This window comes from Bubalus bubalis, chromosome 2, assembly GCF_019923935.1.
Source record: "Bubalus bubalis isolate 160015118507 breed Murrah chromosome 2, NDDB_SH_1, whole genome shotgun sequence".
NCBI classification, from domain to species: Eukaryota; Metazoa; Chordata; class Mammalia; order Artiodactyla; family Bovidae; genus Bubalus; species Bubalus bubalis.
The window spans coordinates 36,613,703-36,627,020 of record NC_059158.1 but is presented as its reverse complement, the minus strand read 5'-3'; the positions used below and the strand labels follow the sequence as shown (position 1 = coordinate 36,627,020).

At 52.0% G+C, this 13,318-nt stretch overlaps 1 protein-coding gene across 2 annotated transcripts; it reads right to left on the bottom strand.

The window, feature by feature from the left end:
• Nucleotides 1-11,494: 11,494 nt before the first annotated feature.
• On the bottom strand, nucleotides 11,495-12,529 carry LOC112578406. 2 transcript variants are annotated; one of them, XM_025262625.3, is made up of 3 exons: nucleotides 12,476-12,529; nucleotides 12,123-12,207; nucleotides 11,495-12,022 (listed from the first exon to the last, which is right to left on the bottom strand). In XM_025262625.3, the coding sequence occupies exons 2-3, from the start codon at nucleotides 12,200-12,202 to the stop codon at nucleotides 11,500-11,502; spliced, it is 603 nt and encodes a 200-aa protein (XP_025118410.2). In that variant the 5' UTR covers nucleotides 12,203-12,207; nucleotides 12,476-12,529; the 3' UTR covers nucleotides 11,495-11,499. The 2 variants fall into 2 exon arrangements, with proteins under 2 accessions (XP_025118410.2, XP_025118417.2); XM_025262632.3 differs by having other exon boundaries at nucleotides 12,123-12,523.
• Nucleotides 12,530-13,318: the final 789 nt, after the last annotated feature.

Here is a 13,318-nt window from a genome sequence, read left to right as displayed (position 1 = left end):
TGGGGCTCAGCTGGTAAAGAATCTGCCCGCAATGCGGGAGTCCTGGGTTCGATCACTGAGTTGGGAAGATCGCCTGGAGAAGGGAAAGGCTACCCACTCCAGTATTCTGGCCTGGAGAATTCCATGGACTGTAAGAGTCGGACACGACTTTCACTTTCATGTTCAGACGAAGCACACTACCTCTCTTGTCCTCAGTTTCCTCGTCTGTATAGTTAGGGATATGGTAACTCTGTCTCCCGAAGTTACTTTGATGGTTAAACAGAGTAAGTGAAGCGCCTTGCGTGGCACCTGGCCCCTCGTAAACCCGCAGTAAGCCTGCTCCGGCGCCCTCTGCGGTCTCTGGGACTGTTCTGCACCCAACACCGACTCCTGCTGCAGTATCTTTGTTGGCCACCGGGAGGCGGTGTGGGACCACGGTGCAGGCTGTGAGCACAGGGGGACTCACTCACCCGGGAGAAAGAATTCTGCAGCCCGAGCAGCGGAATTGGAGCGTCGCGGCGAGACTGGGTCTTCCCTTCTCGCTCCAGAGTGGCCCTCACAGTCTCCACAGCCCGGAAAAGACCCAGGGTAGGTAAAGCAGAGGCAACAGCTGGGATGGGGAGTCAGGAATCCTCCGAGGCTGAGAAATCTGACCCAGCCGGCAGATTTAGAGCCCCTAGCCACTGCCCCATTCTGGACATCTTCCTAGAAGTTATGGGTGGGAGGAAGGGGGTACCGTCCAAGATGTCTTTTGGCTCCTTCTGGGGCAGTCTCGCTTGGGCATGTATCTTTGACATGTTGGATTGAGACAAGCTGGAGGTCTGAGTTAAGGAACTCACAAACCTGGAGAACTTGGATAAGGTAATTAAATGCCATCTTTATTTTATAAAACGCAAGTTGTGTCGGTCCTTTTAAATAAAATTCTCAAACGGCTTCCCAATCACACCTAGTATATATAATCCCAACACCCCCCCCCCCCCCCCCCCCCCGACCTACAAAGCTAGGCCTAACCTTCCATCTCACCTCCTCCCTCTCCCCTCCCTGTCAGGCTGCAAAGCAGGCACTTTCCACATCTCCATCTCTGCACTGGCCGGTCCCTCTGCCTGGACCTTCTCCCTCCAGAGGCTGGCATGGCTCATTCCCTGATTTCACTCAGGTCCCTGCCTTCTCCCCAGAGAGGACCTTTCTAACCCTTAACCTTAATCTTTCCTTCACAGCACACAGGGCTACCCAGCCTAACAGCGGATTATATGTCTGAGTTTATGTTTACTATCTTTCTGTCCCAGGAGAATGTAAGTGCACGGAGGGCCAGGCTCTTGGCATTCTGTTCCTCTGTCACTTAGTAGGAGCTCACTAAATATTTGATGAATGACTGCATGACCTAATTAATTAATCTACAAAACGTGGAGGCTCAAGGAAGACTCTTGATGGTGACAGCTCTCTGTAAATTTAATTCAATGTATATTACTGTGTTCTGATTTTTTGCCTACCATACAGCCTTTAAGCATCGTTGTTGTTACTTTCATATGGAGAATGTGATGGGGGAAAAAATCTGATGGGAGTGTGGGAGCCATCCAGTCCATCCTCTTTCTTCTGGTTCTTGGAGCTGGGGGTACCCATCATACCAGCGAAGAGCAAATTCCCCGGGCTCCACAGAGGCGCTGGGAACTGTGGTCCTTCTTCACTGTGCCCTGTGCCCCTTTCAGCCCTCTGGGCCTGGAGTTCAAAGAAAGAAGGAAGAGATACCCCTTTCTACCCCTCTCCCCATACCGGGCTGGTCCCCCTTTCCCTGAGAGGCAGGTCGCCTGGAACCTGTGCCTCCGTTCCGGCCGAGGACAGCCTGAGCCCCCGGAGATTCCGGGTTGGGGTCACAGGATAGCGCGCAGGAAAATACCTTCCTGGAGCACCACGCTCCCCTGGCGGCTGGTGGAAAGCGGAGCGCCAGAGAGGCCGAAGGATCGCGGTAGTGAGTGTCAGCGAGACCGGGGAAGCGGACTGCGTGGAGAAAGAACGCGGGGCCGGAATCCTTCGGCGCGGACAGAGGAGATCCCCGAAGGGCGCCCCACCACCCGCCTCCCCGCGCCGGGGAGCCCCGACGCTTGTGCGCGAGTAACAAGTGTGCGATTACGAGTGCAACTGGCGTGTGCTCGGGGGCACTGACATGCTCCTGAAGAGGCTGGGTGCAAGGAGCTTCACCATCCACACAAAGAGCTCTTCGATGAGAACATTTAAATGAGGGGGTTGGGGGGGTACCGAGGGAAAAGTGTTGGGAGCCTGGGGAGGAGGTAGGATACGGGTATTAAAGGCGCGATCTCGCCTGAGTCCCGGCGCCGCAGCTCCAGAGAAGGGACCCTCCAGAGAAGGGGCGGGAAGCGCGGGGAGGGCGAGCTCCTGGGCCCGCTTCTCGCCCAATCTCCCCAGAACTTTTCCCCCTCCCGCTTCCCTCGCTCAGCCTCTCTCGGGGCGGTCTCCGGGGACTGTCTCTCACATCCATTCTCCTTTCCTCCTTGATTTATGCTGCAGAGTGGAACGACCTTCCCTGACCTCATTTTCATGACGGCGCGAGCACACCCGGAGCCGGCTACGCACATTCCGGAGCAGGCGCGCGCCGACACACACACACACACACACACACACACACACGTCCCCGGCTGCAGGACCCTGCCCATCTCTGAGTTCAGACCAGCTCCGCCACTGTTCTGGGCACTGCCGGGGCTGTGGACGCTCAAAGGATAGATCCTCATTAGCATCTGGCTTTGAATATCATTTGCATTTTATTCATTTCATGTCAAAACGCTCAGAACTCTTCCCCAGCCCGCACCTCTCCCCGGAGCTCGAGAGTCGTGGGCCTCCAGCCCGAGCCTTTTCCCGGTGGGCCGCACGTCTGCTGGCTGCACCACCCCCCTCCCCTTCACTCACCCTCGCCTGGACAGGGCACCGACCACCGTCCACCGCCCCGACGAAGGAGACTAACGTCTCCTGAGCTCTTGACAAGTTCCAGGCCCAGCGCTAAGGGTGTATGTGAAGGAGTTCATTTAGTCCTTACAACATCCCAAACCGCTAAGCACTACGTTATACCCATTTGAGAACTGGGGAAACTGAGTCACAAAGACGGCTAACTCAAGGTCAAGAGCCAAAAAAAAAAAAAAAAGTGAAGGAAGCGGAACTGAAACCCAAGGCGGCGGGACCCCAAAGCCAGAAAGCTTAACCACTTCGCCCGCCCCGCCTGGTGCAAGGTCAAAGCGAAGGTAATTGCGACAGGAGAAAGCAGGTTTTCCTACACAGAAGAAAGTCTTTCTCGGCTCCTCCGCGACCCTTCCCCCCAGTCGGCCGGGAGGGGACCCGGGCGCATTCCCCCGGCTAAGGCTTGCGCCTCCCCTCTCGTCGGGCCGCCCCCGCGGTCCTGACCCCCTTCCCAGCGAGGGCTCGGCCGGGTCCGGCCGCCGTGCTTTCGGGGTCGTCTGTCGGCGCTGGCTAGTTAAGAAAAATAAACAACGTTCCAAATGGAGGCGATTCCTTTCAACCCAAGCCCCGCCGCCTGCCAGAGAAATGCAAACAGCGGGGGACGGCCCGAGTCCGCCCGGGGCCCCGCGCCCGAGCTGCGGGTGGGAGGGCTGGGCCGCGTAACCCGAGACGCCGCGCCGGCTCCCCGCGCGCTGCCCTCCGCCTGCCCCTTCGCCCCTGACCCCGCCGGCGGCGCGCCCGGCCCGCGCCCGCCTTCCCCGGCAGCCCCCCACCGGGCCGGGACCCTGGCCCGCCGTCCTCGGCGCCCCGAACTGCCTCCGCCCCCAGAGCCATCAGCTCCGGCCCCCAGCCCGACCCGCCACCCGGGGAATCCCAGCCGAGTCCCGCGCGGCCGCGTGGGCTCCCGGCAGCCACGGTCCCCTGTGACGGCAGCGCGCCAGGCCTCAGTCCTATTGGATCATTAAACACCGAGAGGAAAATGGGCAGGGGTGTCAGAAAGCCGCCTAGCAAAGTATTGCCTAGTGAGTGGAGCAGCGTGGGGAGTGCTGCTTCCAGAAACGCCCCCCTCTCCATCCTGCGGTGCGCGACGGGAGAAGCTAAGGGTGCTACAGCAGGGTATGACCACCCCGGGCCCGACGAAACCGGAGGGACGGCAAATGCTGGGGCGGGCGCCCAGCCCAGGCCGACCAGGTGAGCATCGCTTCTTTCTTTCTCGGAGGCCTGGTTCTCCCCCAAGTCCTCTGCCTCTGGGGAAACCTGCGACCCGGACCACCAGGGGGAGCCGTCGGGCGAGCGAGGACGACTCCTCTCGCTTACAAACCGCCCTTCAAGGATACGCCGCCAGGTGTGCGGTCCACGCAGGACGCGACAGTGCCAACCTCATTTTTACTGCTGCGCGAGTGACTCTAGGGACTCGCCGTGCCTGGTGTGCGACAAGGCGTCTCGAACAGTCCTCAGGGCCGGGCGCGAAGACTAGAGGGAGTCCTGGGACCCCGGTTCCACGGCCTCACCAGTTGGAGAAGAGGGGTCGCGGCGCCTCTAGGCCTGCCGGCCCCGCCCGTCAAAGTGGCCCCAGGGTTCGCCGGAGCCTCACCCCCTTGCGGCCACGTGGCCGGCGTCCTCCAGGCCACCGTTCGAGGGGCTCGGAGTGCCGAGGAGGGGCGGTGACGCACCCGCTTCCTTCGAATTCTTTCTGCGCAAAGCTGGGCGGAGCCGAGATCGGCGGGAAATACCCAGAATCAGTCTCCGGTCTGCTTCGAGAGCGCCGGGGACAAGCGAAGACCGGGAACTCCACCGGCTTCCGGTCCCCTTTAGCCCCGACTCCTTTTCTCGGGACAAGAGTGTCTGTCTGTCGGTCTGTGTTGAGTGCGTTCTTTCCCTGCGTTCGCTTTCCGGCTCCAACTATTGGCCGGGTTGGGAGCGCAGGGCTCTCCCCGGAGCAGTGCTCACGAACGTGCGCACTCGAGCGCACAGACGCTCGCCCACCTTTCCAAGTAAGGGCCCAGGGTCCCTTGGCACCGCTGCGCCGCTAAGCTCATCGGCTGCCGCGGTTCAAACACCTCTCCAACTCCTGACATCGACTGTCCCCTAGTCTCTTGACCCGAACTGCAATCAAAACTCTCTAACGGTGCTGAGCCGGTCGTTTTGCCTCCTCGCAATACCCACCCCGCACACACGTAGACTCCGCATTAGAGATTTTCTCTCTCAATTTTTCTTGAAGGGGGCGACATGTGACACCGAGAAAATCTTTCTTCAAGGATTTCCTATCCGGGCTTCCAATGAGTTGGTTTTTTTTTTAATTTTTTTCCCCCTCCCAATATAGTAAAGGGGAGGGGGAAAAGTTTAGAGTGTAGGGGAAAGGTAGCTATGAACAGCACCAACGCCATTTCTCCCCATCTCCCTAATGCGGTTCCTTTCCGCCAGCTGAAACCGAGCGATTCTACCAGGAAGGAATCCGTTCCTTTGGGGTCCTTCAAGAAGGGCTACTTTGGAGACGGGCGATAGATAAATCTGAGCGGCCTGAATTACCACCGCCGCCACCAGCACCACCACTCCGCCCAACCATTTCTCCATCCCGACCCTACAGTATAGACGCGACCTTAAAGAGCCCACTAAGGGAGCGGGTTTGCAAGCCCAGCTCCGAGTTCCTGGGGGCAGCGTTTGACACTCGGCCCTTCGCTCTCCTTCCCCGCCTTCCCCCAGTCCGGTCTTCCACCCCACCCCCGATCCTCGCGTGGGACTCAGAGCTGATCCTGGGGCGAGGACGCGGCTGACAGTTAAATTGCAATGTAGGCCGAGGCAGGGGGTGGGGTGGGGAGAAAAAGGACTATGTCTCTTTAACGGGCCCTGCAGACAAAGCGTCTACCCTCCGAGCTAGCGGAGTCGGGCGCAGCCGCGCGCAGACCTGTCAGCGCGTCTCCCGCGCTTGGGAGAGAGTTTGCAAAGTCATAATTATATCTCTTAACCTGTCTTGCTCTCTGCAGAAGAAGGTCCCATTATATTGAAATGAGATTATTAGCCATCAAATACTTTCTTTCTCGGGAGTTTTTTTTTTTTTTTTAATTCAAATACCTTAACGACTTGGCAATTGCATTTTGATCAAATTTAGTTGGCGCCCCAGCCCGGCGCGGGAGCCAGGGAGGGAAGGCAAATGGTTGCGGAGGGAAGAGGGGGTGGCAGAAGAGTTTGCGAAGAGAAGCAAGCTCCTCTCTTTTATCCTTCTCTTAGGTCTCATCTACCTGGTGGACCTCTGGACCTGGGAAGGAGGTGTGAGATAAGAGAAGTTGGGGCAAGGTAGGGGAACACCTTCAATTCCCTCGGGATGGTCGAGCTTAAACCGCTTCGTGAAAATAGAAAGTGAATTTCAGGCGGGGCGGATGTGGACCGTGGAGCGGGGACCAGGATCAGGATGCGGAAGTCTGAGGGCTGCAGATAGGGGTGGCTTTGGGACACCAGGTAAGGACCGAGGCTGCAGCTGGTGGTCTCGTGGGCTTAGCTGCTTCCGTTCGAGGTGGGCTCAAGCCTCCCACTAGGATCCTAGTGGATGGAATTTCAGTATTACCTCCGTAATACTGAATAAGTGGGGTTTTGCTCTATGCCCAAAGGCTGTCTGGTTTTGCCGAATATTGTGAGCCCCTAGAGGGAGAAGCCCGTCTTGTTTCCAGACCCTGGAATTCCTGTCCCTACTGCCAGCAGGGCCCTCCCTCACCCCTCACCCCATCCTCTCCCTGGTCGGGGAGCTGGGGGCAGCGAAGTGGAAGATTTTCCAGACTCTAATTGTAAAGCCTCTCACTTTGACTTCCCCTTGCGAGAGGAGCAGCCAGGCTTGTGTTTTCTTTGGCTTTAGCCCAGACTCAAGGAAAATGTAGGGAGCAAGACAGCTCCCCAGTTCCCCTCCTCCCGACTCTCATGCTTCATATAGAATCCTAGTGGGTCCAATGGAGCATCTGGTTCCACCCCACAACCTCCCAGGTGAGCAGCTCTCCTCAAGTACTCAAATAGCAAAATGGGGATCTAGAATCCAAACACTTGGTCTAGACCAGGCTAGAACCACACCACCTTAGACCAGTCAACCCTTGTCTCTGAGCCTGTTTCTCCTTGTGCACAGTGAAGGCCTTGGACTTGAGATCTAAATGGTCCCTTTCGTCTCTGACCGTTTTATTTTCCTAAAAAGAAGGTTCTTATACAGGTGTGATCTTCTGGAGGATTCCAGGGAGACCATACCACTCTTCTCCTCACATTTCTTCAAAACAGCACCCAGGGGCTGAGGCACATCAATTGTGCTTTCAAAGCCTCCAAATTCAAAAACTTTGAGATCCTTTCAGTATCCACTAAAGTCGAAGCATGACCCATACCTATGCCCCCGCACTTCCATAGGTAGGCATTGCTGCAACAGAAAAGCATACTGGGTTTGCCAAAGGATATATATCCACTAATGTTCATATAGTGCTCCTCACAATAGCTCCAAACTGGAAACTACCAAATGTTCATTAACAGTAAATAAACTGGTATACTCACACAATGGAACTCTCTCGAGAAAAGAGAAAGAACAAACTATTGCTATATAAACACCATGGATGGTTCTCACAATGCTGGGCAGAAGAAGCCAAACCCAAAGGACACATACTCCTTGGTTCCCTTTATTAAAAGGACAAAAAAAGGCGAAATGAATCTCTCTTACTATAAGGCAAGATGGTAGTTCAAGAGAGGATGAAGTAATGGATGAAGTGGAAAGGAGTATGAGGGAGGCGTCTGGGTTGATGATGATCTGATTCTGGAGCTGGTTACACACAGTGTGTTCAGTTTGTGAAAATTCATTGAGATGTGCAACTATGTTCAGTGCATTTTATGAATATTCTGAATATTTTATGAATATTATGAATATTTAAGCCTTATATTGAACATTTCTTCTCCCCAATCCATGATCTCATCCACATACTCATGCCTTCTAATGCCTCAAACTCCATACTGGCAGGAAATCAATCCCTAAAGTTTATTTGGTTCTCCTGCCCTGTGCTTGGCCCTGTGAAAAATACACAGGTGTATTTTAGTCCCTACCCTCAAAAGGTTTGCAGTTGAGTTTAGAGGCAGATGAATACGTAGGAAACAAATGAGGAAATGACGTGTGGCCTAGAGTAAATGGTTTATGAGCGGGTGAGTTAGACAGCCTGAATTTGAATCCCACATCCACCACTTACTGCCTATGTGACCTTGGACAAGTGACTTCATCTCTCTGGGCTCCCGTATCTGAACTATGAAGAGGACCACACATTAATCTACATCTGGGTCTGGTGTGAGGATTCTACCAGATAGTCTGTTCAACAGCATGGGATAAGTGCTCCATAGATGTTAGATACCGTTCTCCCCTGTGATGGAGAAAGCTCTGACTCATGCTGTTCAGAGTTCTGAGAAGAGGGGGATGAATGTAAGTTGGGGGAGACAGGAAAGGCCTACTGTGGGAGAGACAGTTTGAACTGGGAGAGGTTGGTAAAAGAGGGGCTTTAGAAAGATCTTTTGGCATTGGCTGTCTATGTCAGTCAGACACGACTGAAGCGACTTAGCAGCAGCAGCAACAGAGATATTTTTAGTAGTCACAACTCAGAATGTGTGTGTGGTAGGTGGGCAGTGCTCCTAGTACCTAGAGGGTAGAGGTCAGAGATGCTCCTAAACATCCTCCCATACACAGGGCAACCCTCATGACAAAGAATTATCTGGTCCAAAATGTTAATGGTGCCAAGGTTGAAAATCCTAATCTGGAGGGTAGAGAGGATTTACTGGCAATGGGAAGGCATTCCAGCAGGAATAAGGAAGTCCTGATACAAACTGGGGCTGGACAGTATTGGGGGGTGTCCAGAAGTGCCCTCCAGTCTTCATCCCTCAGGCTGCAAGTTCTTCATCCACCTCCCAGATTTCAGAACTTCCTGACTGTTTAGAAGGCTCGTCCAGTTTCTTCGCTGCTCTTACAAGAAACTTGGATAAAGCAGAGCAGGTTCTCAGGAGATTTGCAAGCCCATGAGTGTCACATCTCATTGGAACCACAATTGGAGGAAACCCCTGAGGTCTCAGGGGTCAGAAGGGGGAGGGACTTGTTCACCATCACGCAGCGCAGGTTGGTATGCTGGGAATTGACCCCAGAGCTCTATTTTTTTCATCAAAGGTTTTATTGATTGATTGATCTGACTGCACAGCATGGCATATGGGATCTTAGTTCCCTGACCAGGTATCGAACCCATGCCCCCTTCACTGGAAGCATAATGTCTCAACCACTGGACCACCAGGGAAGCCCATAGAGCTGTATTGTTGATGTACAACAAGTTAGCGGAGAAGGGACTGCAGAAATTTGATTAATCTAGAAGTGGAAAATATGACACTTTTTAAAAGTCAGAAGGAGAGTTGGGACTGAACTTTGGAAGTGCCCAAGAGAATTATGTGATTCTCTAAGGGACAAGTATAATTCTGGGCTCTCAAACTATGCTTTATAGCCATAGGGTTTCAGAAAAGAGAAAATAGACATTGATTAATCAAAACTTTTCTTTCTTGGACTTGCCTGGTGGTATAGTAGATAAGAATCTACCTGCCAATGCAGGGGAAGGGGGTTCAATCCCTGGTCTGGGAAGATTCCACATGCGGAGAAGCAGCTAAGCCCGTGGGCCACAACTACTGAAGCCTGTGTGCCCTAAAAGCAGCAAGCCACACTACTGAACCCACATGCCACAGCTACTGAAGCCCATGCGTCTGGAGCCTGTGCTCCACAACAAGAGAAGCCACCACGGTGAGAAGTCCCAAGCTCTGCAACTAGAGAAAGCTGGCAGCAACAAAGACCCAGCACAGCCAAACATGTTCAAAAATTCCTTCTTCAAGCAATTCCTATATGCCAGGTACTGTTCTTAACACTAGGGATACAGCACTGGACAAGAGAGGCAAAGCAAAACTTCATGGGGAGGGGGGTGGAGTGGGGAGGAGGAGGATAAATAAAACTGTATATACTGCAATGCCATGCATTCAATTGAGCACCTACTTAGGTTAGCTGTTCTTCATAAATATTTCCAATTTCACAAGAAGCTTTAAAGTAGAAATTCTTTTCTCCATTTAAGATGGAGAAACTGAGTCCCAGAGAAGGTCAGTGGTTTCCTCAGAATAGAGGGACTAATAAGTGGAAGATTCAGGATTTGAAATCAGATGACCAATTTATGATTGGCATTTACAGAGGACATCCTTAATCTGATAAAGACTGTCTGCAAATAAAACCTTAGAGCAATCATCTTATTTAATGATGAAATAGTGAAAGTTTCCTCCTTCAGATCAGTATAAGATACAGATATCCATTCACAACAATGTTCTATTCAACATTATATTAGACGTATAAGACTTGGAAAGGGGAAAGATTGGAAAGAGGAAGGTCAAAATATTATTATTCATAGATGACATGTCATACATAAGAAAATCCCGAAGAATCTACAAACTATAAGAATATGTGTACTTCATGAAGTCACTGAATACAAGTGATATACCTAGATACATCTATACCAGCAGCAAAAAAAAAAAAAAAAAGAAAATGATATTATAAAAATAATACAATAGGCAAGTAATAGCTTAAAAAATAAGGCTTCTTTTTGAAGTGATAAAATGTTTTAAAATTGATTGTGATGGTTACACATATTTATGAATATACTAAAAGCCATTGTACATTTTTAAATGGGTGAGTGTAGTATGTGAACTGGACTTCCCAAGTAGCGCAGTGGTAAAGAATCCGCTTGTCAGTGCTGGAGATGCAGCAGACATGGGTTTGATCCCTGGGTCAGGGAGATCCCCTGGAGGAGGAAATGGTAACCTATTCCACTATTCTTGCCTGGTAAATCTCATGGAAAGAGAAGCCTGGTGGACTACAGTCCATGGGGTTGCAAAGAGTCAGACATGACTGAGCACCCATGTTGATCATCAGTATGTGAATTATATCTCAATAAAGCTGTTTTTTTAAAAATTAAGGGTATTAAAGAGGCCTCCCATTCCTATAATACCCATCACCAATACTTAGAAAAATCCTATATAAAAAAATAAAATTTTCAACAGCAACAAAAACCATCCAGTGCCTAGGAATAAATCTAATGAAAACTGTATGAGGCCTCTACACTGAAACTATAAAATATTGTTGAAAGAATTTAAAGACCTAAATAAATGAAGTGATATAACCTGTTCATGAAGATTCATAATTTAATGATATCAGTTCTCACCAAACAGATCTGTAGATTCAATACAATTCCAATAAAAATCCCATCATCGTGTTTATGGAAATTGAACCCCGGTGGACCTGACTCCATGGCCCACCAAAACTGGACACAATAGAAAAAAATACAAGGGTCACAGTGTCCCCCATACACAGGGTTACAGGCAGACATAACTGAAAGACCATCAAGACCTTCAGTCATGGACCCACCAATCAGGACCCTAGAAAGCCCAATTTGGAATAGAATGATAAAATATATTCTCAGTTAAAACAGATCCTTACTCTGCTTTCAATAGTTACAAGAGAAAGACCGTAACTGGCTAAATATATTTTTATTTAAAACAGAATGGTGGAGAGGACTGGGGTTTGTCACCCTCCACAAGTGACATCATTGGGGACAGGGCTTCCAGGCTGAGGAAGTGGCTCCCTTCCAGTGGGATATAGGTGTGCAGGGGCTCCTCTGGCCAGGACTTGGAGAGCGGGTTAAGAAATCCCTGAGGCCACATGCCCATGGGTACCAGCCTGCGTGGTGGTGTGGCACTGCAGGAAGCTCTTGACCTGTCCCCAGAGGCCAGCTGGGACTTGGCGTTCACCTTGGGCTTCAGAGAATTCTGGGAGGACTGAGACTTGAATGCAGTCCCCGGAGAAGACAGCTGCTTCCTTCCAGATGACAAGTTGGGGAGCGCCTGAGAGGCTGGGCGGGAGACGGGAGAGGGCCGAGGGTGCAACACGGCCTTGGTCCTCAGGCTGCACCCGCAGAGGCAGGGCTCAGAGACGTGGGCCGCAGAGGGGCAGGGCCGACCCCCCAGGCTGCACTCTGCCTCCCATCTGAACTCCCTGGGATGCCAGCCTTTCCTAAAAGGGGGAAATGTCAGATCAGTTGAGAAGAGACTCAGAGATAGATTTTTTTTTTTAATGCAAGGACAGTGTTTCCCTGCCTCAGTACAATACTTACTCAGCCTCTTTCTGGGGCAAGTTCTCTTCCTGCAGGATCGAGGACTTAGAGACAGACTCTACCACAAGGGATCTCTTCATTTTCTCTGAAAAGAGGAGGAATTGAGAGCTGGCGGGGAGTGGTCTGAGGGCTCGGAATAGAAGTGAGTCAGAGGAGCTTTCGATGAGGTGTGATGAGGAAGGACCGGGAGAAGCAGCGTGGGGCCTTCCAGGCTGGAGGATTAGAATACCCCCAAACCCTCTCTCCCCACACACACCTCTGGGAGGTGGAGCAGTCAGACTCACTATTGTACAGTCTGGAACTGGAAAATAGAAAGGTCTAACTGGGGAGAGAGGGGGCTTCTCTTTCCCCACCTTCTGAAGTGTCTTTCCGAGTCCACAGAAGTCTGCTTGGTATGCATCACTCAGGGACCCTGGCCCTACTGTGATGTCACAGAAGGGTTCCAGCCGGTAAGGGCTGTGGACCCAGGTTCCCCCAGGATCCAGGAAGTCTGCCTCTTTCCCTGGTGGTACAGCAGGAGCATCCTTTCCAGAAACACTTCAGGCTCGTTCTGCACACACATTATCACGTGTCCTGCATGGGCACCTCACAGGAAGGCGTGCGGCTCTCTGGGCCTTGCAGTTTAGTGGCGGAGAAGCACACAGGACACCCTGTGGACCCCACTGGTGTGGACCCCACTGGTGTGGACCCCACTGGTGTGGACCCTGAAGAACGAATGATGTCACCAAGAGCTAATAAGGTCCATTTCTGCGGGCTGGGGAGTCCTGAAAGCTCCCTGCTGGAGGACAAAGGCTGGAGCCGGCCTTAAGGATGTATGAGATGTGGGTGGAGGAACCCAGAAAAGGTGACGGGGAGGAATGCAAAGCAGGGTCAGGAGCCAAGAGACCAGCTGGGCTTGGGCCGTGGATTCACATTGTTTTTTGTTTGTTTGTTTTTGGCTGTGCCACTCAGCATATGGGATCTTAGTTCTTCAACCAGGAATCAAACCCACACCCCCTGCAGTGGAAGCGCAGCCTTTTTTTTTTATTATTTTATTTATTTATTTTTGGGTGTGCTGGGTCTTTGTTGCTGCATGGGCTTTTCTCTGGCTGTGGCGAGCAGGGGCTACTCTCTAGTCACGGTGTGAGGGCTTCTCATTGCAGTGGCTCCCCTTGTTGCGGAGCACAGACTCCAGGGCGCTCACTTTCAGTAATCGC